At 58.4% G+C, this 22,292-nt stretch overlaps 1 protein-coding gene across 7 annotated transcripts in view; it reads right to left on the bottom strand.

Annotated features, from left to right (window-relative positions):
* The window catches only part of GTF2IRD1 (GTF2I repeat domain containing 1), a 111,832-nt gene that overhangs the window by 43,240 nt on the left and 46,300 nt on the right, over positions 1-22,292 (bottom strand). For all 7 annotated transcript variants that reach the window (XM_087417772.1, XM_087417773.1, XM_087417774.1 and 4 more), the window contains 9 exons: positions 21,529-21,612; positions 16,683-16,866; positions 11,800-11,825; positions 10,765-10,873; positions 9,823-9,860; positions 9,249-9,329; positions 8,536-8,625; positions 1,439-1,486; positions 473-538 (listed from right to left, as the gene is read on the bottom strand). In XM_087417772.1, the coding sequence (XP_087273898.1) occupies positions 473-538; positions 1,439-1,486; positions 8,536-8,625; positions 9,249-9,329; positions 9,823-9,860; positions 10,765-10,873; positions 11,800-11,825; positions 16,683-16,866; positions 21,529-21,612 (726 nt within the window). The remainder of the gene's footprint in view (positions 1-472; positions 539-1,438; positions 1,487-8,535; positions 8,626-9,248; positions 9,330-9,822; positions 9,861-10,764; positions 10,874-11,799; positions 11,826-16,682; positions 16,867-21,528; positions 21,613-22,292) is intronic.

Raw genomic sequence — 22,292 nt, 5'->3', positions numbered from 1 at the left:
ACAGAGGTTCTGGGCGACGGGGAGTGTGAAGCGGAGCCAGCGCCTGGCAGACCCCTGCGCTTAACAAAGAGCAGCCTCCCCCTGCCTCCCCTCTCCTGGTTCCTCTAGCAGGAGAGTGCTCGCTACAGCTGCACGCACGCAGCTGTCCGTGAGGACGAGGGCCGGCTATCGCGGCGGCAGAACAGCCCCTTGAGCTGAGGCGGAGGCAGACGGTGAGTGAGGGTGAGCCTGCTGGCCGAGGCGGCCTGGGCAGTGTCTCAGAGGCTGGAGTTTGCTGGCAGCGACTCAGCCTCCCCAGGTGGGACTCAGCCTCGCCAGGTGGGACGCCTGGAGCTGAGGGCGGGGCTGGGTGTCACCCCTCCCTCCCCGTCCCTGTGCAGGGAGCAGCTGGACTAGGGGCCGGGCTGAAGTCCGTCTGAAACAGGGCAGCCAGAGGGGTCAAGGGGCCCGACCGCGGGCGCCCCCCGCTCACCGTATCGAGTGTTGAAGAGCAGCTCCACCTGCCTCCGCAGGGGCCGGATCACGTCACCGTGGCCATCTGGAAGGCAAAAGGCAGCTTGTGGGGCCACCCCAGCGGCAGCAGCACCCTGCTCCTCAGCTCACATCCCACCTCTGCCGGCACCAAGAACTGCCCAGTCGGTGTTGGGGAAGGCCGGGGGTGCTGCAGGCAACCGACTTCCTCAGAAACGGCACCCCAAATAGATGCACGATTCCCGGGCTCAAGTATCTGCTTGTGAAATCAGGTCTAGGGCATCTCCAGGCCTGAATGGAGATTTGGAAGGTTTTGTGGCCTAAGAACGACCATGGGGCTTTCTGGTCGAGTGTCACTCTAGACCAGCTCAGTAAGTGACTTAGCTAGTGGGTGAATACTAAACCTGCAAATTGAGTATGCTGCCACCAGGCGGTAGTGGACTTTGCCAACTTCATGGTTAGCCCCTGGCAAGCTGGGTTTGGGGAAGTAACACTTCTCTCCTGACACCCACTCATTCCATCTCAGGGGCAGACACACCCGAGAGGAAACAGACCCTTCCTCACCTTGATCTCCCTTCCTGTCCTGCTCCCACTCTCAGCAGGAAGGGAATGAGCAGTGTCCCTGAGAATGAGCATGTCTGTTGGACACAATGCCAATTTTGTGCCTCAATTCTATTTGTTCAGGAAGACTAGGCTCAGACCCCAACCTTAAAACCTTCGTGGGAAGAAGGAAGGTGCGTATAAACACAAGGCTTGGTGCTGTCCCTTCCAGAAAGAGGTGCTTGTACCCGACCAGGCACCTCCTGGTTCTGGAAGGCAGGTCTGCAAACCTCCCCGCCTCAGGCAGCCCACAGGATTCCCACCCCAGACCAGGGGCTGGACAGAACCAGAGACAAGAGGGAGACAAGGGGCAGGGAGGGGAAAGATGGGGTGAGGGGTGAAAGGTGGGAGGTAGACAGCGCCTCACCCTCCAAGGGCCTTGCCTCAGGCTGAGGGTCCTTGCTGGGGCCTTTGTCTGCAAGAAAACAGAAGGTGTCAGGAAGCCACGTTCATCACCGCCCGGACGCTGCGCCGCAAGTCAGGCGGCAGGCGAGGGCCGGCAGGCTGCCAGGCCCAGGCTCAGGAGCACGATTGGCGAGCCCAGCCAGGATCAGGGACCCTGACTCTGTACGGGCACCCTGCCCTCGCCTTCACGCACGGAGGGCGGGTTCAGACCCAGCGCCCCATCACATCTGGTACACACCCCCTGGGAACCCAACCCGAGCCAGCCCGCCAGCCTCCTGTGTGCCGGCTGTTCTACACCAAGGACACACGGGCGTGAGGCAGAGCCATGTCATCCCGCGGTGATGACAGGCGTGACATATAACGCCAGATGGTGGTGACACCACCAAGAAAGAGTTGGATAAGGGGACAGAGGGAGAGGTGGGTGGGGGACATGGAGCTGTCCCAGGTCAGGTGGTCCAGGGGGCACTGGCCCTGGCCTGGGCTTGCAGCAACGGCCCCAACCTTGTCCCTAGACGCTCGTCCACAGGGAGCGAGGGCACAGGAGGTAAGTGCGGAGGCTGTATGGGGATGGGGTGGGGGGCCTCTGCTGGCCTGGGGGCGGCTGAGGACAGGGGGCCTCCTGCAGGAGGGGAACACCTGGGCTGGATCTGAGCGTCCAGGAAACAGAGTAGGGTGAGAGAACGTGGGCAGGGAGGGGGGAGCAGTGGTCGGCGGGTGGCAAACTCAAGACACGACAGGTTTTGGCTGGAGGCTGAAGTACAAGTGCGGACGGTGGGAGGGGGATGAATGGGGTGGGGGACGAACTGTAGCAGGCTGCAGGGACTCCCTCGGCAGCAGCCCTGTCTTGCCAGCGTAGGAGGACCGCACCGAGGGACTTGCAACTCTTGAAACAATCGGAGGGGAGCTGTGATCTAGGAAGTTTGCCGGTGCTGTGTTGCCAGGGGTTCCACACGCAGGACTAACCCCTATACGGCCCCTTCCAGCTCACGACGGGCAGCTGAGCTGCTGAACGGTGGAGCGGCTGGACCCCAGGTCTGCAGACTCCCAGCCAAGGCCCGGCTGCTCTCCCGCCAGCTCAGAGAGAGTGCCCAGGGGTGACGGACACGGAACGCTGTCCCAGGTGGGCTCGTGAGCTGGAAGGAAAGGGGCTGACCCTAGGAAAGTGGTCCACGGTCAAGGCTCGCTCATGGTGCAGAGGTGCGCCCACATCTGGGATCACCAGACAAGCCTAAGCCTTGTGACTCAGCCTGGAAGGCGCTGGAAGGTTCTGGAGGGTTTCCCCTATGCTCAGCCAACTCAGAAAGGTGAAGGGCTGGCCTTGAGCTTTAGGCTCAACTTTCCTCAGGGAAATGGGCACACTGCGGGCAGCAGATGGTGGCCCATCTGACCCTGCCTGAAGGCTTCACTCTGGCTGTGGGAGCAGAACCCGCAAGCTGTCAAGTGCTGTGGTTAATGCCCCAGAAACAGCTCTCAACCAAGGATGGAGGGCCACCCGGCGGATCACCAGCCCAGCCCCGGCTCACTCTGCTGCCCTAACTCAGGTGCAGGCTTTACGAGACTCGCACGGGCCCTCTGCCCAGCTACCCCCAGTGGCACCGGGCCTCGTAAAACTGCTGTGCGCTCAGTACTGGACCTCCTCCCAAACGAACCAATGCACTTGCGTCAAGGTCAGCTTCTGGGCATCCCAAAGCAATAAACTGCATTTTTGCCATTTCTAGAGGTAGAAATTAATAAAAGAAACCTTAACTAAACTGGAGTTGGAAGGCCTGCAGGAGGTGCTCCCACACCCTATCGCACGCGTCAAGGACACCACCCACGACGAGACAGGGGGTCTGCATCTCCCACGGGAAGGACAACTACTTTACCACTGAAGGAAGGTTTCTCTCCTGCCCGGCAACAGCTCAGCCAGTGAGAAGCCGTTACTACCCTGAATGGTTCCTTTCCCCAGCGGACTTTCATTTACAACAGCCCCTCCCCCTCCCCTTTTTTCTCCATAAAGGCAGCTCCATTCCTGTTTTCTGGATTTCCCTATGGTTTGCCATAGCATGCACATGCTGAATAGCCTTTTGGCTATTCCCGAATAAACTCATTCTGAGGATAAAATAACAGGCAAATTTGCTTTTTAAGTTGACAATGGAGAAAAGGGAAAACAGGAAGAGATGAGTCTGCTGGGGCCACAGGGACGAGCAGGGCCACCAGGGAGGGTTTCCCTGGGCAGGGGCCTGTGACGAGTCAGGGAGCCGTCTCCATCCTGTGGTGAAGGAAGCTGCCCAGATCTCACACCTGGAGCACTGATTACGTGCATGAGGTGGCCTGTGAGGGACAGGAGGGGAGACCTGGCCATGGGGTCTGTCCCCGCTGTGAGCTGTCCATGTGTGCAGTTCCACCCCTCGGGGGGCAGCAACAATCCAGAGCCAGGTAGGAGACGAGCCATCCACAGGGGCCCCACTCGGACGTGTGCGGCTCCCTCTCGGGAGGGGTTTCTGCCAGCCTTTTTGTTGGGCTCCCGAAACAGAAGGAAGCTGGGCTGGGTTCTCTGCCGGAGGCGGGGTGGGGCGCTTTCAAAGGCAGTGGGAGATGACCTGAGTACTTTGGGGGCCCAAATTCCAAACGTGGGGAACTTGCCTGATTCTCCACCCAGCCGTGGAAGGCTGGGCTGTCCACCCTGGACAGCCCGTCCACGTGCTCACTGCCTCCTGGTTTCAACAGGGAGTAGCTGGAAACAAGCTCAATAAATGATAAATGACACACACACCGACAGGACAAACACCACGCAGACAAATCCCATCCATGTAGCTGCAGAGACACCCAAGGACCCAACGCCCCAGGGGAGGGAACGAGGGACAATTTGTGCAACACAGTAACAACATATGTTAGCACTAATGTGAGGAGAAAACACAGGAAGGATGGATACAAACTAGCAGGTGCCTGAGGAGGGGCCGTGGGAGCTCTTCCTTTCCGTGTTACATAGTTCTCTAGCATTTATTTTCCAATGCACGTGTTGTAACAGAAAAAGCACACGCATGGACAGATACATACATGCGTACACAACCCTCTAATCCATGGTGGTCCTAAAACCCCAGCATCTCCATCCTTCATCAGTGGTGAGTGGGGTGCCTTGAAACGAGCCCTGGACGGGGAGTTGGCAAACCTGGGTTCCCGCCCAAAGCTGTGTGACCTTGAGGAGGTGGACTGGCCTTGCCTGGCCTCAGTTTCCCACCGTCAAACCAGGAGTGAGAAGCCTTTCCAGTAGAAATGGCGCCATGCTGGTCCATGCCCCCCCAGCCCCCGGGTCTCTGGACTGAGACCCCCATGGTGTTCTCTAACACCACTGTGAACGCAGGCAGGTGCCACGCGACCTCCTAGCAGCCAGGCCACACGGTCAGCTCATCAGGAGCCTCTGGTCACCTCGACTCCCCACACAGTCTCACCACTGTGAGAGGCTGCTGTCAAGTCTGGTCACGCCCAGCCCAAGCCTGGACAAGAATATTCTCTCTTCATGACCAAGGTTTTAAAAGCACATAACTGATGGAGGAAATGAAAAAAATAAATAAAGCACTTAACCCAAAGTAGCTCCTGTTCCAATATTTCTTCTTCTTTTTTAAACCAGTGATTATGTTTTCAACACAGCTGTAAACAGAGCACAAGCAGCTTTGCATCTTCCATATTCTCCCTCGCACTGATGCCTATATTTAGTGGCTGCAAAATAGTCCACGAGGAGGACATCGTTAGCGGCTCCCCGACAGCTGGACAGGCTCTTTCCGATTTGTCATTGTCCTTATTAACACTGCCATGAACATGTCTGTGCAGAAAACAGTGTCCATATTTCAGAAAATTTCCTAGGACTGGATTCCTAGAACTACCAGGAGGGGCTCATTTTCAAGGCTCTTCAACCTGACAAATTTCTTTAAAAAGGAATTCGCCAATTTGCATTCTTACCAGCACCGTCTAAGTACCCAATTCCCAATATGCTCAACAGAAGTTCTGTCCAATTAGGTGCCCAAGAGACGCCCTGCTCAAGCCCACACTCTCTGAGGACGCACGTGTTTGCTTACTCGCCGTCTTCGCTTGTGCAACCACCAACCCACGCTGCAGTGGACACTGGGGTAGCCACCCAGACCCACAGCTTGTTGCTCCAGCAGCCGGGAGTGTGGTCATCAGGCAGCCGGAGGTGGTCACTCCTTCAAGGGCTGTCCTCCGGGGGCGGCCCACGTCCTGTGACCGACTGACGTGGAGGCACAAAGGCCAGGACGTCCCGTTTCAACTCGGAATAACTCTAAGGGGCCGCTGCGGCACCAGAGCACCCTGTGGGGCCGGCGGAGGCTATCGCTGGGGCTGCATCGTAGCCTGACCCCTCCCTCTGCCCCCTGGTGCTTCCGTCCCCTCCCTTACATAGGGCAGCCCCAAACAAACACCCCACACGTTAAACTCCATCTCAGAGCCTGTTCCCCAGGGAATGCAACCCATGACAATGTCCTTGGGCTGTGAATTTTTCTTGTGGATTTCAGCCCAATGTTCTGGTCTGTCAAGGCCACGAGGAACGTCATTCTTGGGTGGACTGCCTGTTCCTTCACAAGGCATCTGCAAATTATATAATCCTGCTGCCTGAAGTCCCTTCATCCAACGAACTGAGAAATATTTGAGGAAGGAGTGAGTCCTCCAGGACAACCACGGGGAACCTTGCCCAGGTGACTGACAGCTGGGGTCCCCCTGCAGCCCCTGCTTCCCCAGATGGCCCAGGGTCAGCCAAGATTCTGATGTCCTATGAGCCAACTCACTCCTAATGAATGACCCCACTCTGGGTCCCTTCTAATGGCGCACAGTCTACCTGTCTGCAATGTGGGTGAACCCTCCCCTCGCAGTCTGTTTTCTGTCGTCAGCTCACTCTCCGTCCACCATGACTTCTCAAATGCGACGGATGGCGGATCTGTGCATCTCCTGCTGGGGACTGCCTCACTGGAAGCTGGAGATCATACTCCTCCCCAGCAGCTCCGCAGACCCTTCGTCTCTCCTTACTGAACTAGACTCCCAGGTCCTGCTCACGCTCTCCCGTTTCCAGACCATTCTTCCTGACTCAGAAGACAGAAGCAGACGAGGAGCAGGGACATTCTCCCTTTATTCTGTGACCAATTAATGTGGCACCACCCGCCTGGGCCTGCAAGAAACCTTCTTACTTAATTTTCCAGTGATTTGTTTATTTTTGGTAGGGGAAAAGTTAAATAAAAAGTACAGAAAAACATACAGAATATTGTAACCGTGTACCCACCAGCTGGAATGAATACATATGTTAGCCTTCTGTCATATTTGCACCTGATTTTTTTTGTGTGTGTGAGGAAGACCAGCCCTGAGCTAACATCTATCGCCGATCCTCCTCCCTTTTTTCTCTTTTTCTCCCCAAAGCCCCAGTAGATAATTCTATGTCATAGTTGCACATCCTTCTAGTTGCTGTATGTGGGACGCGGTCTCAACATGGCTAGACAAGCGGTGCGTCAGTGCGCGCTCAGGATCCGAACCTAGGCCGCCAGCAGTGGAGCGCGCGCACTTAACTGCTAAGCCACGGGGCCGGCCCCTGCACCTGATTTTTTAATAAAACATTATGTTTCCAAATTTAGATAAATGCTATATCGTCCATATCCTTCTGCACGTGCTTTTTGCACAGAATGTTACATTTTGGGGACCTCTCTGCACTGGTCATTGACATGCTGCCCACCATGCTCTCGCATAGTGCTCTTAAGCGATACCCACCCCCCAGCCTCGCCCCTCCAGCCCACACCCAACATCACACCGAGGGAAAGAAACAAATGCCAGCCTTCTTCTTCAAGTTTCCTGGCCCAGCCCATGCCCCTTATCACAGAACTTTCCAAAGTCAAGTCACTTGAGCACCAGTATCATTTGCTGCCATATCCACAAACCTTCTGTACTATAGTCACATGCTACCTGTCTTTATAATGGGTCACTTTTAAAAAACTTTACCTATGATAATTCTTATTTTTATTATCTATAATATTTCTTGATCACAGTTGGAGCTGGGAGTTAGTACATGAGGTTCATTAAACTATTCTTTTCAATTTTGTGTGTTTTTGAACATTTCAAAAATAATGTTAAAAAAACAAAACATACAACACCCCACCCCCTCCCCACTATTATCTACCTGCCCAACCACTCCTCTGGCCTAGATTACTGCAATGGTCTGGTTCTGTCTTTGTCCCCCTCCTCTGCAGTCTATTCTCAACCCTCTGATCAGAGTAAATACTGTAAAAATGTCCCTCGTTAGCTCCAACCCCCCAGCGGGTCCTGTCTCCTCAGAGTCAGGCCCCACTCCTTCTTTTGACGTACATGACCCCACATAACCCACCCCATCACCTCCCTGACCTCACCCTCTCCACCTTACTCTGCTCCAGCCACCCGGGCCTCCTTGCTTTTCTTGGATATGCTGGGCAGAGCCCACCTCAGGGCCTTTGCACTTGCTGTTCCTTCTGCCTGGAAAGCTCTTTGCTGATATCCACGTGGCCCCCACCCGCACCGCCTTCAGGTCTTTGCTCCAACGTCACTTTCTCAGTGAGGTCCTCTCGGACCACCCAAATCCTGTAGTAACCGCCCCCTCCTGCCTCCAACACTTCCCCTCCGGGCTTTCTGTCCCCCACAGCACTTACCACCCCCTGACTTTCTATTTTACTTATTGATTTGCTTACTCTCTGTCTCCCTGCACTGGGATGTGAGCCCCATGAGGGCAGGGACTGCCGTCTGTTTGGGTCAGTGCGCTGTCCCTAGCACCTTGCACAAGACCTGGTACACAGTAGGTGCTGAATAAATAGTTGTTGAATAAACAAACAAATTAATCCAAATGGGGGCTCCTGGGAAAGACGTAGTAACCAGGCTTCCTATAAAGCAAGGCTTACTTCAAGTTTTCAGAAAGGAACCCAGCCTGGGTGGGGGGATCAGGCAAGACAGTGGGATTCCTCTAAGGGGCAGTCAATACCAGGAAAAGCCAGGGGGCTTCCTGGCCCACTCCTCACCCTGTTACTCCCCAGGGAGGTGGGTCCCCAGCCCATTTCTTACCAGTCAGCATCTCCATCCCATAACCAGAATCTTCCGAGAGCAGATGCCCAGGCATCGAGTCAGTCACTTCCTCAAGGGTTGGTGAAGGGTCTGGAGACAAAACTCCGCAATGACAAGCATATCTTCTGCCTGTCCCACCCCATCATGGTCCCTCAGCGACCCCAGCCCAGCACACCCACAGAAGGCCCTTAAGGGAGCCACGCCCTGAGACTCTGGGAGGGCAGCCTTAATGACCAGCTGTGCCAGGGGCCAGACAGGGGCCCAAGGGGCCTGGAGTGCTGTGGGTTTCCAGTGGTACCCCATGCTGAGCCTCCAGAAGCCAAATACATCCCCCTCTTCACAGATATGGAAACTGAGGAACGGGGGCCCCAAGTCTGGAGTCAGACTCAAATCCTCTTACTGCAGTGCCTTTTCTTCTCCTCCCTCCTGCCTCACAGATCCCAGGGAAGCCAGGCCAGAGAGGTGGCGGCTGGGGCCTTTAAGAAGGTCAGAGCTGAGACCTGACTCCCTGCAGAGGGCAGACGTGGCTGCAGAAGGCACATGCAACAGCCCACTTCTCTCGGACCCAAACGAGAGAAACAGCATCCTGGAGACCCCTTCTTGGCGGGGAGGCCCTCAGGAGACAGAGGAGCACAGCCTGGGAGGGGCACGGTGGGTCCAGCAGGTCCAGGAGGAGCCCTGCGGGGGCAGCCCTTCAGATCTTTGTCCCTTACCCGGGATGGTGACCTGAATGATATCCAGATCCTCCGGCTCAATTTTGATGGGCCTCAGCCCACCCAGCTCCCCGGAGGTTCCTGTGGAGGAAACAATGCATCTAGTTAGGTGTGAGCACGAGCTTGGCCAGGCAGGGCAAGCCATTCCAGAACATTCTTGTGTCTGTGACTTGTTAGTAGTGTGCAAGAAAAGTCATGTCAGCCCCCACGCTCCTGCCCAGACCAGGACTGGAGGGTCAGACAGGCCCTCAGGCCAGTCCTGAGGTCTTCAATTTACAGACCTGGCATCTGAGACCTGCAGGACAGAAGCTGCCTGCCATGGACACAGAAGGAGGCCGTGGTGACACCAGAACCTGGGTCTCCTAACTCCCCCACAATGCCACCCTCATCCCATCTGCCCCTCCCAGCCCCCAGTGAGCTCCCAGCATGCTCTAAGGCCTGGGGGTGGGCAGAGGAAATTCACTAGGACTCCAGGCTCACAGTCTGAGCTGTCTCCTCCCCAAGGCTGCTGGGTGGGGCTGGTGGACGCCCTCCCGCCCCTGGACACACACAGCGGGGTCCTGCTCCCCCTCACCTGCTCCACAATCTTCGGAGAGACCACTCTTGTCGGATCTGTGGGAAGGAAGCCGAGAGAGGACCACGGCATCAGCCTCAGGTCCCTCCAGGCAGCCAGGGGCCCACGGAGGCTGCCAACTGAGAATGCAGCCCTGACCACGTTCACTCCCATCCCCACAGGTTGGCCCTCCCCCGGAGCGAGATTCCCAGTGCTCCGTCTCTAGGGACAACAGTCTCCCGGCTGCCCAGCTGGGATCCTGCTCACTGTCCTGGGGTGAACAGTCTGGGTGCTCACCTTACACACCAGTTGGGAGGCCTGGGTCAGGCCAGTTTGGGAGCCACCCAGCTCAGCATGGTGGGGGTTTGATCAGTGCTTGATGGGGGGATTGAGTGCTGTAGGGACCACCACTGGAAGTCTGGGAAGGGGGCTGGGGAGGGAAGCTGGGCAGGGCCCCCAGGAGGAAGGACTCAGTTAGTTCACGGAGCACCCAGGGCAGTCCTGGGCTGGATGCGGGGATTCTGGGATCGACAGCCCATCCCTGGCCCCAGGAGCCCAGAGCCTGGATGGGGGCAGAGGTGGACAGTGAGCGGGCTGTGAGCTGCGTCGGCGCCCATGGATATACAGGGCCTCATGGACTGGCAAGGCAGACACCTAACTTCGTCTGGGCCCCAGGGAAGGCTTCCAAGACAAGCAACATACGGCTAGATCCTGAGGGGGACAAGAGTTCTCCAGGTGGGAAAAAAAATCAGTGGTCTGGCCTTCTCTGTTCCTTTAGATTCTCCCTGGCCCACAGTGGGGTGAGGGCACACGGCTATGGGGTGCCTGTGCGGGGTGTCGAGGTGTCAGGAGGCGCTGGGCCCAGCGTCCTCTGGCCAGTTCTAGGCCTTGCTCCTCCCTGCAGGTAACAGCGCCTCAGCCCAGAGGGGTGGCCGTGGGCTGGGGGCTGGGGTGGGCCCTTACCGAGCAGCCCCGGCCAGGTGGAGGATGGCGGCTTGGGAGGCCTCTGCAGAGGCGTCCTCCGGCGGGCTGGCTGGCTCCAGCTTCGTGGGGTCTTTGGTAAACTTGCTCCCTGAGAGGAGAGTTGGGGTGGGCAGGAGGCCGGGGCAAAGGCTCTCTGGTCTCTGCCTGCCTGCGGGCACCTGGGCAGAGACCTCTGTGTGAGGCTCTTGGGCGGACCCCTCGGGGGTGGGCTGGCCTCTACTTCTCCTTCTTGTGGGCTCCATGTCCAGCCAGCAGCCAGGAATGGGTCCTAAGGAGAGATGCCTCCCCGGGGAGAAGGACCAAGGGCCCCAGTGCCTGAGGAGCCCAGGATCTGGGAGACTGGGCAGGAGGAAGGGGAGACGCCAGCCAGAAACCACTGACCTGACCTCGCATACGCTACTGGGGCTGAGGGAGCCCTCAGAAAGGGGCCAAGCCTCCCCCAGGGCCATACCACGGGACCCTTCTCTCATTGAATTATCCCAGGAACCCAGAGGAAGGCACTCTTAACACCCCATTTCACAGATGTGGAAACTGAGGGCCAGAGGACCCTTCCCAAGGTCACAAAGCTGGTAGGAGGTAGGGCAGGAACCGGGACCTGAGTACGTCACACACCAAGATCCGTGCTACCGAGAGGGGGACCACCTACTGGTTACAGCCCCGGCTCTGGGGCCACACACCTGGGTTTGCAGCCAGGCCCCACTGCTTGCTAGCTGGGCTTCAGGGAAAAGAGAACCCACTTCATAGGACTGTTGAGAACTAAATTAAGTTAAAGTTAAATATGCTAACAGCTTAGACAAGTCCCCCACGTCAGTATTCGGCTCTTCCCTGTCCAAGGCGTCCCGAGTCTCGAAGGGCTGTCTGCACCTGGGAGCCGGGGGTTCACGTCTGCCCCAGGATGCAGAAGCCACACCCAGGCCCCCTCTCCACCCCAGGGCCCAGTGTGATGGCGGCTCAAGTACTCTCGGGGCATCAGCTTGGTGCCTTCAGGATGGCCTAGACGGTGCCCACACGTACCTGTGAAGATGCGCTCGTCAAACATCCTGGGGAGAGAGGAGAGAAGGCGTGAGAGCAGGGCAGGCCTGAGGGCTCGCCCCAGGTCCCCTCAGTGACGGTCCCTCGAGTCCCATAAGCACAGCTACAGCTGCAGACCTAGGCTCTGGGCTGGCCACGCATGGGGGCCAGAGAAGGCACAGTCCAGAACAGCCAGATACCCCAAACCATTTCTCCACAGCCAGAGAAGGCATGGGCCAGCTCCGGGGTGGTCCTAGAGGGTCCAACCTGTTCATCACGACGCCCCAGGGGCCTCCTCCAGCCCCGCACTCTCCTTGGCCACAGCCACCAGGACCCCGTGTCTCAATGACAGGCACAGGATAGGCCTTGCTCCCAAGAAGCTCTCCATCCACTGCACAAGCCATGCCTGTCACCAGACCACAGCCACACAGGGTGACATGTGGGACCCCTCACGTGTCTCAGAAGCCAAGGGGGCCCAAGCAGGGAGTGGGTCGGGGAAGACTTCAGGGAGGGGGGGTGGCGAGCTCAGGCGGGATGGCCGAGAGGTTCCCCAGGTAAATGCGGTTGTGGGGGGGCTGGGGGCTCCCCCTGCTGGTGGAGGTGTCCTGTATGAGGTGACCAGACTTCAGGGCTGTGCTCAAGCGCGTGGTCTCTACCCTGTGGTCAACGGGCAGCCCCCGAGGGGCGTGGCACCACCAGACCGTCAGATCGGACTGGAGGGGGATGGCCAGGGGCCCGGGGCCCACTCAGGGACCCGAGTCATGCTGATAAGACACGTGGAAGCGCAGACCAAGAAAACAAGCACGGAGCCGAGGTCGGCGAGGGCGCTGGGCCGGCCCGCCCGCCCGCCCCGCTCTACCCCGGCCCCTACCAGGGCGGCACCCAGTGGGCTGGGGAGCCTCGGGCGGCTGGTCTGGGGGGCCTGCAGCAGAGCCTCGTGCCGCGGAGCCCCTGGACAAGGGACAGGACCTGGTCACTAAACTCACCGCAGAGACAACACGGGACAAATGAAGGGGTGTCCGAGTCGGAACACAAGGGGCCTGACAACGCCCAAGGGGGACCCAGCGGGACGTTCAAACAGGCAACAAAGTCACGGCGGGAGGCAGAGCCCGGGTCACCGGGGCGGCGAGACAGCGAGCACGACATCCCGCCCTCAGTCTGAGGCCCACGCTCCCCGGGGCCCACGCGGCCGACAGGCAGCACGGCGAGTCATTCTGGGGAAAACCGCTGCCTTTCTGAGGCCTGCTGCCTCGGCCCCCAGCGACAGGGAGGCCACCGGCAGACTGCGGTTTACCACGCACGGTTTTATTTCTCTATCAGGGCGCATGGCAGGGGGCGGAGGCGCAGCACCATGGCTCGCACGGGGCCGGGGAGGAGCTGCAGGGCAGCTGGCACCAAGAAGGTCTGAAGTGGCTCCAAGGCTGTGACAGACGCCCTCACAGCTGCCTGGCCTGGAAGGCCCGCTTGATGGGCGTGGACAAGGTCGCTGTCACTCTTGCACAGCACACTCCAGAGTCCTCGGATCCCCTCCAGACACTTCTCCCTCTTAAGTTCTGCCTCAGCTGGAAGCGACGTGTGCTCCTCAGGTGCGAACCCAGCTCCTCTCACTCGGGCTCGTGTCCTGGTGGGAAGAGGGGATTTGCAGGCCAGAGCTCGGTACAAGTCGGGGTCCAGGGGCCAGGGAGCCCCTGCACCAATAATGCGACCTGTGGGCCTTGTCGAGGGCCCTCTCCCTTTGGTAGGAGAGCACCCTGACCTCCTCTACCTCATGGCACCTGGGCTGGGGCAGGGATGCCACCTCCGGCTGCTTCCTCAGCCCCCTTTTCTCCCGACTCGCTTCTGCCAGGAGGACCTCAAACGCTCCACTGCTGGGGCCAGGAGGTGACAGCAGAGCACATGCTGAGGGCACAGAGCCGAGTAGCCACCGTCCTAAGCACTTTACTCACATCCAGTCATGAGGTCTCCAACTGGCACTATGAGGCACAGACAATCACGACCCATTTTACAGAAGAGGAAAGTGAGGCACAGAGCAGTGAAGTAACTTGCCCCAGGACACACAGCTGGGAAATGGTATGGCAAGGATTCAAACCCAGGCTGTCAGTGCCAAGAGCGCATCACTGCTCCTTTACACACAAGGGAGATGAGGCCGAGGAAAAGGACTCCTGTTTACTGAGCATCTGCTAGAAGTCAGGCATGGTATGTCCACCTCCTCAATTTCTGTTGGAAAAAAGCCTAGGGGGGCCATTGTTGTCCCTATTTTCACAAATGAGGAAACTGAAACTCAGAAGAGAAGTGCTATTCAAGGTTATCATGCTGTGAGTGACTTCAAGCCCAGTCTGCCCAATGCCAAAGCCACCTCCTCCAGAAAGTCCCCCCAGGCTTGCTGCTCAGAAACCCGAGTCTACACCTGGAAACATGATGTTTTGACACGCCCTGGAATCATCACAAGAGTGACCACCTCCTATGACTGGCATGGCCTCTGGGGGCAGGGGGGGACCGTGTCCGCTGTTTCGTGAAGTCCTCAGTAGACCCCAGCGAAGGGCTGGGCCTGCGGGAGGTGTTCGGCAAACACCAGGGAAGGGTTAAATGAGTTCCAGTTTAAATGGAGGGGCTCAAGGTCAGCCACAGTGAGGACCCAGACACCACGGTCAGGCACACAAGGGGACACAGGGGCACCCCGGCTGCTTTCTTCTCGCCTAGCCCCTACCCCCTTAGCAAGAGTCAACGGAGGCAAAAGGACTTAGGCAGCAGCAAGAGAGAATTAAGCTAGACGACAGCAGGCAGTGCCTGACAGAAGAGTGATTGATCTCAGTCCACCTCCAGAATCACTTATCAAGTGGGACCTCAGAGTAGAAGCCGTGAAGGCACAAGAGACGGCTCAGAGGTGGGCCCATTGCCGAGAGGGAGCCGGCGAGGAGCGCCAATGGGGGCAGAGGCCGCCCACCCCTGGAGCACGACATTCTAGCCAGATGAGGACAGGGGAGGACTTTTAGATGCAGAGAAAATGAGCCTCGGAAGACAGGGGGAAGGTCGGCAGGGAGCTGGTCCGGGCAGCAGGAGCCCGGCAAAGGCCCGGAGGCAGGCGAGGCAACAGGTGTTCCCGGCCTGGGAAGGGGTGCGAAGGCTGGCACGGCGGCTGCCGACAGGTCAGAGGGCGCGGCTCTAGCCCAGAGCAGGAGGCTTCGAGCGGAGACCCTCATGGTCAGGCTGACTCAGAGTCACCTCCCGGCTGCACCAAGACGCCCACCCAGCTCTCCAGCCACTCCCCTCAGCCTCCTCTGCTGGCGGCTCCCCCTTGCCCTTACCAGGCCCCTAAGGCCTCTAATGTGGGGTTCCCCTCTCGCCTCTATTTCTCTCCCCACCCCGTGACCCCTTCCTGGCCCACAGTGACAACTCTCAGTTTATCTCCAACCCGGACCTCTCTCCCAAGCTCCTGACATCTCAGCCTGGCCTCCGAGAATTCCATCCGAGCATCTCCGAGCTAACGTAGCCAAGATGAACTCACCATCCTGCCCCAGACCTGCCTCCCTCAATCAGATACTCACAACATGGCGGGAGGGACCGGCCCGGCGGCGTAGCGGTTAAATTTGCATGCTCCGCTTTGGCGGCCTGGGTTCGGATCCCGGGCGCGCACCGACGCACCACGTGTCAAGCCATGCTGTGGCGGCGTCCCATATAAAGTACAGGAAGATGGGCACGAACGTTAGCCCAGGGCCAATCTTCCTCAGCAAAAAGAGGAGGATTGGCATGGATGTTAGCTCAGGGGTGAACTTCCTCACAAAAAAAAAAAAAAAAAAACAAGGACGGGCCCTTGCCTCCCCACTCCCACGTTCCATCCACTAGCAAACCCCATCACAGCTCAGAATCTACCCCCAATCCAGCTGCTTCTCCCCCTCCGCCCGCCACGCTGGCCTGGCCCCACCGCCACAGTCTCCTGGCGAGTCTCCCCACTCTGCTCTCGTCTCCCTAGTCCGCTCTCCCCCAGCAGCCAGAGGGCCTCGGCCTCAAGCAACCCGCAGAGGTCTTCCCACTGCTCTAGAACAACTACGAGCTCTCAGGGTCCATCCCCAACCTCTGCTCACACCCTGGCCATCTGGGCTGCTCGCTGAGGCCACCCTTCTGCCCAGATGCTGCCCAGCTTGGTACGGGCCGCCCCCCTCTCAACCTCCCAGCTCTGGCTAAACAATCAGGACCTTCTCTCAGAGGCCCCCTGACTACTCTAAATAGGCGCCCCACCATTTTTCTCTCTCCTATTACCTTATTTCCTAAACTCTAAGAAGTCAGAGGGCAGGAACCCACATCTGGACAAGCATTTGCCCCTTTATTCATCCATTCATTCCACAGACACGTACTGGGCAGCTACTACAGACCAGGGACTGTTCTAGGCCCTGGGGATTCAGCAACGACTGAAGGCAGGCTCTGCCCTCAGGCCCTGCTGACAGTCTAGCGGACCAAGGAGGCAGGCAGGCGCGCGCCCCCGAGAGCTCCCGGAACAGACACCTGGGACGTGGCCGGTGTGGCAATGCCTAGAGGCAGGTGGCTGGACAGCACGGCCTCCAGCCACTCGCAATCTCTAACCCTTTACGAGGAAGCATCCGGAAGCCTGGGCATTGCCTGGAGACACTGATGCTCCCCTGGTGGCGAGTCTAGGCAGCTGTGCGGGTGAACACCCCTCCCTGGAGGAGGAGGCCACACAGCTCTTAAGTTAAGGAGCCTGAATGCCCTCCCAGGCGCGCCTGATTTCTCTGTTAAGTCACAGAACCCCTTCATTCCACCTCTGCCCCATCATCAGCCTGCTGTTGCCCCTTGCCTAGCCCTTACACCCCAATACCCAGAGCCCAGGCCCAGCCCGGAGGGAAGACCAGGCCCTGCCACCAGCCCTGTACCTCTTAATGACAAAGTGGATGCTGTGCCGCTCCTCCAGGATCCGCTTCAGCTTGGGGACCCCGTAGGTGCAGGGGCGTTTAAAAGGGATCTTGTCCGGGATGCCCACGATTTCCACAGCCTCCGGGTCGCAGGCAATCTTCCTGTAGGGGACGGGGACCATGTGGTCCAGGCCCAGGGCTTCCGCTAGAAGGGCAAGGACAAGGCTGAGCTCGAGACGGAGGCTGCAGGACTCTCAGGGCCCCAGGGCTGCGGTCAGCATCGCCTCCCATCTCCTTGGCCCCACTCCGGCCACACAGTGCCCGGAGGGATCCCGCAGAACTGTCGAACCACGGCACTGCTCTCTTACAGAACGCCCGCAGGATCCCACCTCACTCAGCGACGGCCAGAGTCCTAACTGGGCCTACGAGGCCCCATGTGACCATGAGCCCATCACTGCTGATCTCATCTCCCTCCTTCCACCCTCCGCTTGCTCATCCCGCTCTCCGGCCTCCTATAGCTTCCCCAACATGCCAGGTCCACACCCACCCTGGGCCTTTGTACCTGTTCCTGTTTAATCAGACTCTTCCGCAGACAACCACACACTTCCCTATCTCCATTCAGGCGCCTGCTCCCATGTCACCTCATCAGCCTCAAACAGCTCTCTCCATCCCTCCCTGGCCCCTCTGCTTTGTATTTCATCCCACATTTATGACAACCCGCCGTTACAAACATCTTTCTCTATGCGCTGGCTCACTGCCTCCCGCGCTCCCGGGAGCAGGCGATGGCTCGCTGCTCCGTGTCTGGGATCTAGGCGAGGTGCGACACAAGTACCTGCTCCCTGCATGTTCAGAGTGAACGAATGGCTGAAGGAAGCTCCCAGGCTCGAGGTCGGCTCTCGGAGGACACCCCCGGTCCTACAGGTGCGCCCTTTCCTCCAGGGAGGGGCTGGGCACCCCTCACTCATCAGTGACATGAATGAGACCTGGCCGGAAGCTGACAGCTTTGCCAACAGCAGTGTAGACAGAATCCGGGCTCGTGAAGTGATGACTCACTCTTTTCTTCCGGACCATCGGGTTTGGTCCTGTGACATTCACCATCCATGCACACCACAGCTCAGAGTTTCTGTCCCTTCACTCACCAAACACTTCTTGAGTACTGACTATGTGCTTGATGGTACATTCACGGGTCCCTGTTCTCCCCAAGGCCTGGGAGGTCTCAGGAGACGAGCTGGCTGATGCCCACTTCCATCTTGTCTGGTCACTCCAACCTCTCCCAGGGTCCCACAGCTCCTTGCTATTCCTCAGGCCCCTCCCCATCCTGGCCTTGCTCCTATGGCCACATCATGCTTTGTGTCCTGACAAGTGCAGTCCAGAGCAGGGACCCTCTCCCAGCCACGCCCTGACCGGGGCGGGGCAGAGCTGTCTGGGGTCCTCCCCAGGGCACCATCAAGACCGCTTCTCTGTTGATGGCAGCCCAGGTCTGTGCTGGCGGCTTGGGCAGCCAGATCCCACTGTGAAATCACACTTAGCTCGCTGTCAAATTAAACCCTTGAAATTTCAACAGCTGTCAAACCACTTGTTCCTCCACCCACCCTTCGGCCCCGGCACTCGAGCAGTGGGTCGTGCGAGTCTTCGTGAACTCATCTCCTCTTGGGTTCATCTGATCTGCTGGGCCTGTCTTTTCAGTGGCAAGGAGCCCCATCGGGCAGAAACACAACCCCACTCAGCCTCCAGCAGCTGCCCGCTAGGAAGGGAATGGAGCCACCAGGCACAGCCCTTGGTCCTTCGTCTAGTCTCAACCTCCTTCCCAGTGACAACTCCTTGAAGCTTCCTGAAGGCTAGGGTCCTCCATTTCTTTTCTGGTTTTTTTCCCTCTGCACCCCCGGCCCCACTGCTGGCCCACGTCACCCAGAGTTGGTGGCCGAAAGGGCAGAACCAGGAGCAGGATCCACTCGCCCAGGGTCTGTGAGATGTCTCAGGCTGCCAAACAGTGACCCCACCCATGGATCCCCCAATACTCACGGGGAACTTCCTTCTCCCCAGGGCAGCCGAGGGAAAGCTCAGAGGGAACTCGGGCCTGAGGAGGGGCCAGGCCTCAACCACTCCAGGCCCAATACTCCTCCCTGGACTTGGCCGTGGAGGGGCCCAAGGGCTGACATCTGGAAAAGGCTCAGCATTCTGCAAACATGCAGAGCACACAAGGGGCTGGAAGACTGGCAGCTGCTGCGGCAGCTCACCTGGGGCAGAACCCTCCCAAGGCAGACAGAGCAGCCAGCCCTCCCCAGCTCCCTTTCCCCTACTGCCCACCCAGCTCACACCTGCCTGGGGCGGGGAGAAACTCAGGTGCAGACAGCCTTGGGCAGTACTGGGCAGAGGGGAGGAGTGGGTGGGCCAGGGTAGCCACATCAAAGGCGCCCAGGCTATCCCAGACTTCTCACTAAGCCTGGAGGGCCTTGCTCAGCCCCACCCCAACCCAGAAGGCCCAGCCCGACAAGCCCACAAGCCCAGAACCTGCCCCAGTGTGGACCAAAGCGCACCTCCTCCGTGACGCCACCCCTGACTCCCCAAGCCTGTCAAGGCCTCACCTTCCTCTGCGCTGTGCTCTTTCTGCAGGCCCCCAGCCTGCGTGCTACCACACACTAGCCTGTACCACAGTACACGACTTCGGGCACTACAGACACCTTTCAGACACCTGCTGAGGGACCCTGGGACCAGAGTGGGCCTGAGTGCTTGGCACAAGGTGGGGGGCTCAAAATGCATGACTGATAAGTGAGCGGACCAGTAACCATGTGAGAAGAAAGAAGTGAGGAAGGCAAGTGTGACGTGCAACAGGAGAAGCCGCACACACGTGGTCTTCGGCTCTGCTCCCAGCACAAGAGCTCCTGAAACCAGTGTCACTTCTCCATGGCGGAGAAGGGCGTCTCTTGTTTTTCATAACTAGCTCCTTTCAACCTACCTGAGTTCATGCTAATGAGGTGAGTCTTGAGGGGCCCCTAGGTGCTCCAGGACGGGGGTGGTCGCCAGGGGAGTGACCGTGAGATTAGAGGGTGGGAACCTTCACCCCACCACCTCCTGTTATCAATCACCAATGGCCGGTGATTACATCAATGGTGCCTGCTAAAGGGAAGCTCCGTAAAAACGCGAAACAAAGGGGTTCAGAGAACTTCCAGATTGGTGACTCCATATGCCAGGAGGGTGGTGCACCCCAAACTCCACGGGGACAGAAACTTCTGTGCTCAAGACCCTTCTGGACCTCACTCTGTGTACCTCTTCACCTCGCTGTTCATCTGTATCCTTTACAACAAACCAGTAAGTGTAAGTGAAGTGTTTTCCTGAGTTCTGTGAGCCGTAACAGCAAACTGTCGAACCTGAGGAGGGGTCATGGGAACCCCGGATACGCAGCCAAGTCGGACAGAAGTGTGGGCACCCTGGGACCCCCACTTGTGACAGGCATCTTAAGTCTTGCGGGCCTGAGCCCTTAACTGGGGGGTCTGCGTCACTCCAGGTTGTCAGTGTCAGAAAGGAATCGAGTTGTAGGACACCCAGCTGGGGTCCAGAGAGAACTGGAGAACAGGCTGGTGTTGAAACCCACACTGCCAGTGTCAGTGTTGTGAGCAGAGAAAGAGTTTTCCTTTAGCGAGACAGGAGTGGGGGAGGAAGAGGAAGAAACAAGGGATGAGAGAGAGGGAAGGAGAAGGGAGAGAAGAGCGCAGGGAGGGCGGTGAGGCCCCACCCTGTCAGCTCAGTCATGGTGAGGCCACAGTTAGAAAGGGAGACTGGCCAACTCAGGCCACCGAGCAAGCGGCTGTGGACTCCCAGCACAGTGCTCTCCCCATCTCACATGCAGGAGGCTCTGGGGCCCAGACCCTCCTTTCCATCCCCACAGCTCTGTGGGGTGTCCCCGGCCCCACGGAGCAGAGGGACTTCCCCACAGTGGGCTGAATGACATCACACTCACGTGCTCCCCGAGTGACCTGGGGGTACTTGTGTCATCCCCCAGTGACCCCAGCCAGGCAAGGGCCATACCGCATGCCACCCCCAGTGGGGCTCACAGACAGAGCTGATAAAGGTGGAGCGAGAGAGAGAGGGAGGCGGACCCCGAGGGGGCACAACAGGCATGGGGGGCCAGGTGGACCCAAAATGGGAAGGTCTTAGAGCCCATCTGGTCCAGCCCCTGCCCTCTAGCCAACCAGTGGCTGCACTGTCCACTCGGCATGAAGCTCGGCCACGTGGAGGACACATCTGCCCCAGTTACCACCTCTGTTTGCTGCCCAGAGTGTGGGGGGCTGACATGTGCTCTGATCCCAGCTCTGTCCCGGGTGCCAGGGACACAGTCCTGGCCCTCACGGAGACAGACACAGACAAGGAGCGTCAGGTGTGCGACGTGTAACAGAGAGGGAATCATCAGGGCCTTGGGGACCACCTGGCCCAGGCTAAGTCTCGAACAATTGGGAGTTTGCCCCCAAAAGGTGCAAAGGGCATGCTAGGCAGAGGGCGCAGCACAGGCCAAGACAAGGCGGCAGGAACCAGCATGGCGCTGGGGGGCACCTGCAAGCACAGGAGGCCGTCAGCCGTCCGCCTGGCCGCTCTGGGTGGTCCCCCAGACGGGCAGTCTGTCCTCAACCTGCCCACCTCCCCCAGGCGAGTCCAGGTCTGGGGCTCTGCCGTCAGTCCCGCCACCCGGAGGATCTGGAAGGGAAACATTGACACAACCACCCCCGACCCAGACAGGAGCTGACATCAGCGCTGACGGCGCGCGGGTGCCAGCATATGGCTCCCGCTGTCGTGTTGGGGAACACAGTGCCTGCCACATAAGAAGATGCTCCACACGCCGTGGGGCCACCCGGGGGCCGTACCGCCCACTCACCGTATCTGCTGTTGAACAGGATCTGCACGCACTCCCGGAGCGTGTTGATGTCCTCTGTCTCCTTTATGAAGGCGTCCCACTTCTCTATCAACACACAGGAGGCACCAGTGAGGGCCAGTCAGAGCAGGACCCCACGGCCCACTGCCTCGTGACGAGCCCCCAGCTCCTGCCGCCCCATGGACCCCTCCTGCCCCAGACAGGGAGGAAGTAGGGAGAGCGCGCTCCTCCGAGTTAAGGACAGGCCGAGTATCGACCTTGAAGACCCAACCCTCGTGCCTCGTCCATCTGGGGTGACACCCAGCCTTGGCCCTGTCGGCTTCCCCCAAACCCTTGCCCCCTCCCAGAAAACCAAAGCCGCGGCCTCAATTTACTATTAACACCAACGTGATCACTTGGTTCATTATAATTATAAAAATAACATCTTTAATTTATTAAGTGTTTATCTGTGCTAAGTACCTTATACATACAATTTCCTATCTAATCCCTCATGACCACTTTTATTTTTTTATTTTTATTTTTTTAAAGATTTTATTTATTTTATTTTTTCCCCCCAAAGCCCCAGTAGATAGTTGTATGTCATAGCTGCACATCCTTCTAGTTGCTGTATGTGGGACTCGGCCTCAGGATGGACGGAGAAGTGGTACCTCGATGCGCATCCGGGATCCGAACCCGGGCCACCAGCATTGCAGCGCGCGCACTTAACCACCAAGCCACAGGGCCGGCCCCTCATGACCACTTTTAAACATAGATATGAGTCCGATTTT

The sequence above is a fragment of the Ceratotherium simum genome, chromosome 26, assembly GCF_057802395.1.
Source record: "Ceratotherium simum simum isolate JZ-2026a chromosome 26, ASM5780239v1, whole genome shotgun sequence".
NCBI lineage: Eukaryota > Metazoa > Chordata > Mammalia > Perissodactyla > Rhinocerotidae > Ceratotherium > Ceratotherium simum.
The sequence above is the reverse complement of the archived record's forward strand: the minus strand, read 5'-3'. Positions and strand labels throughout refer to the sequence as shown.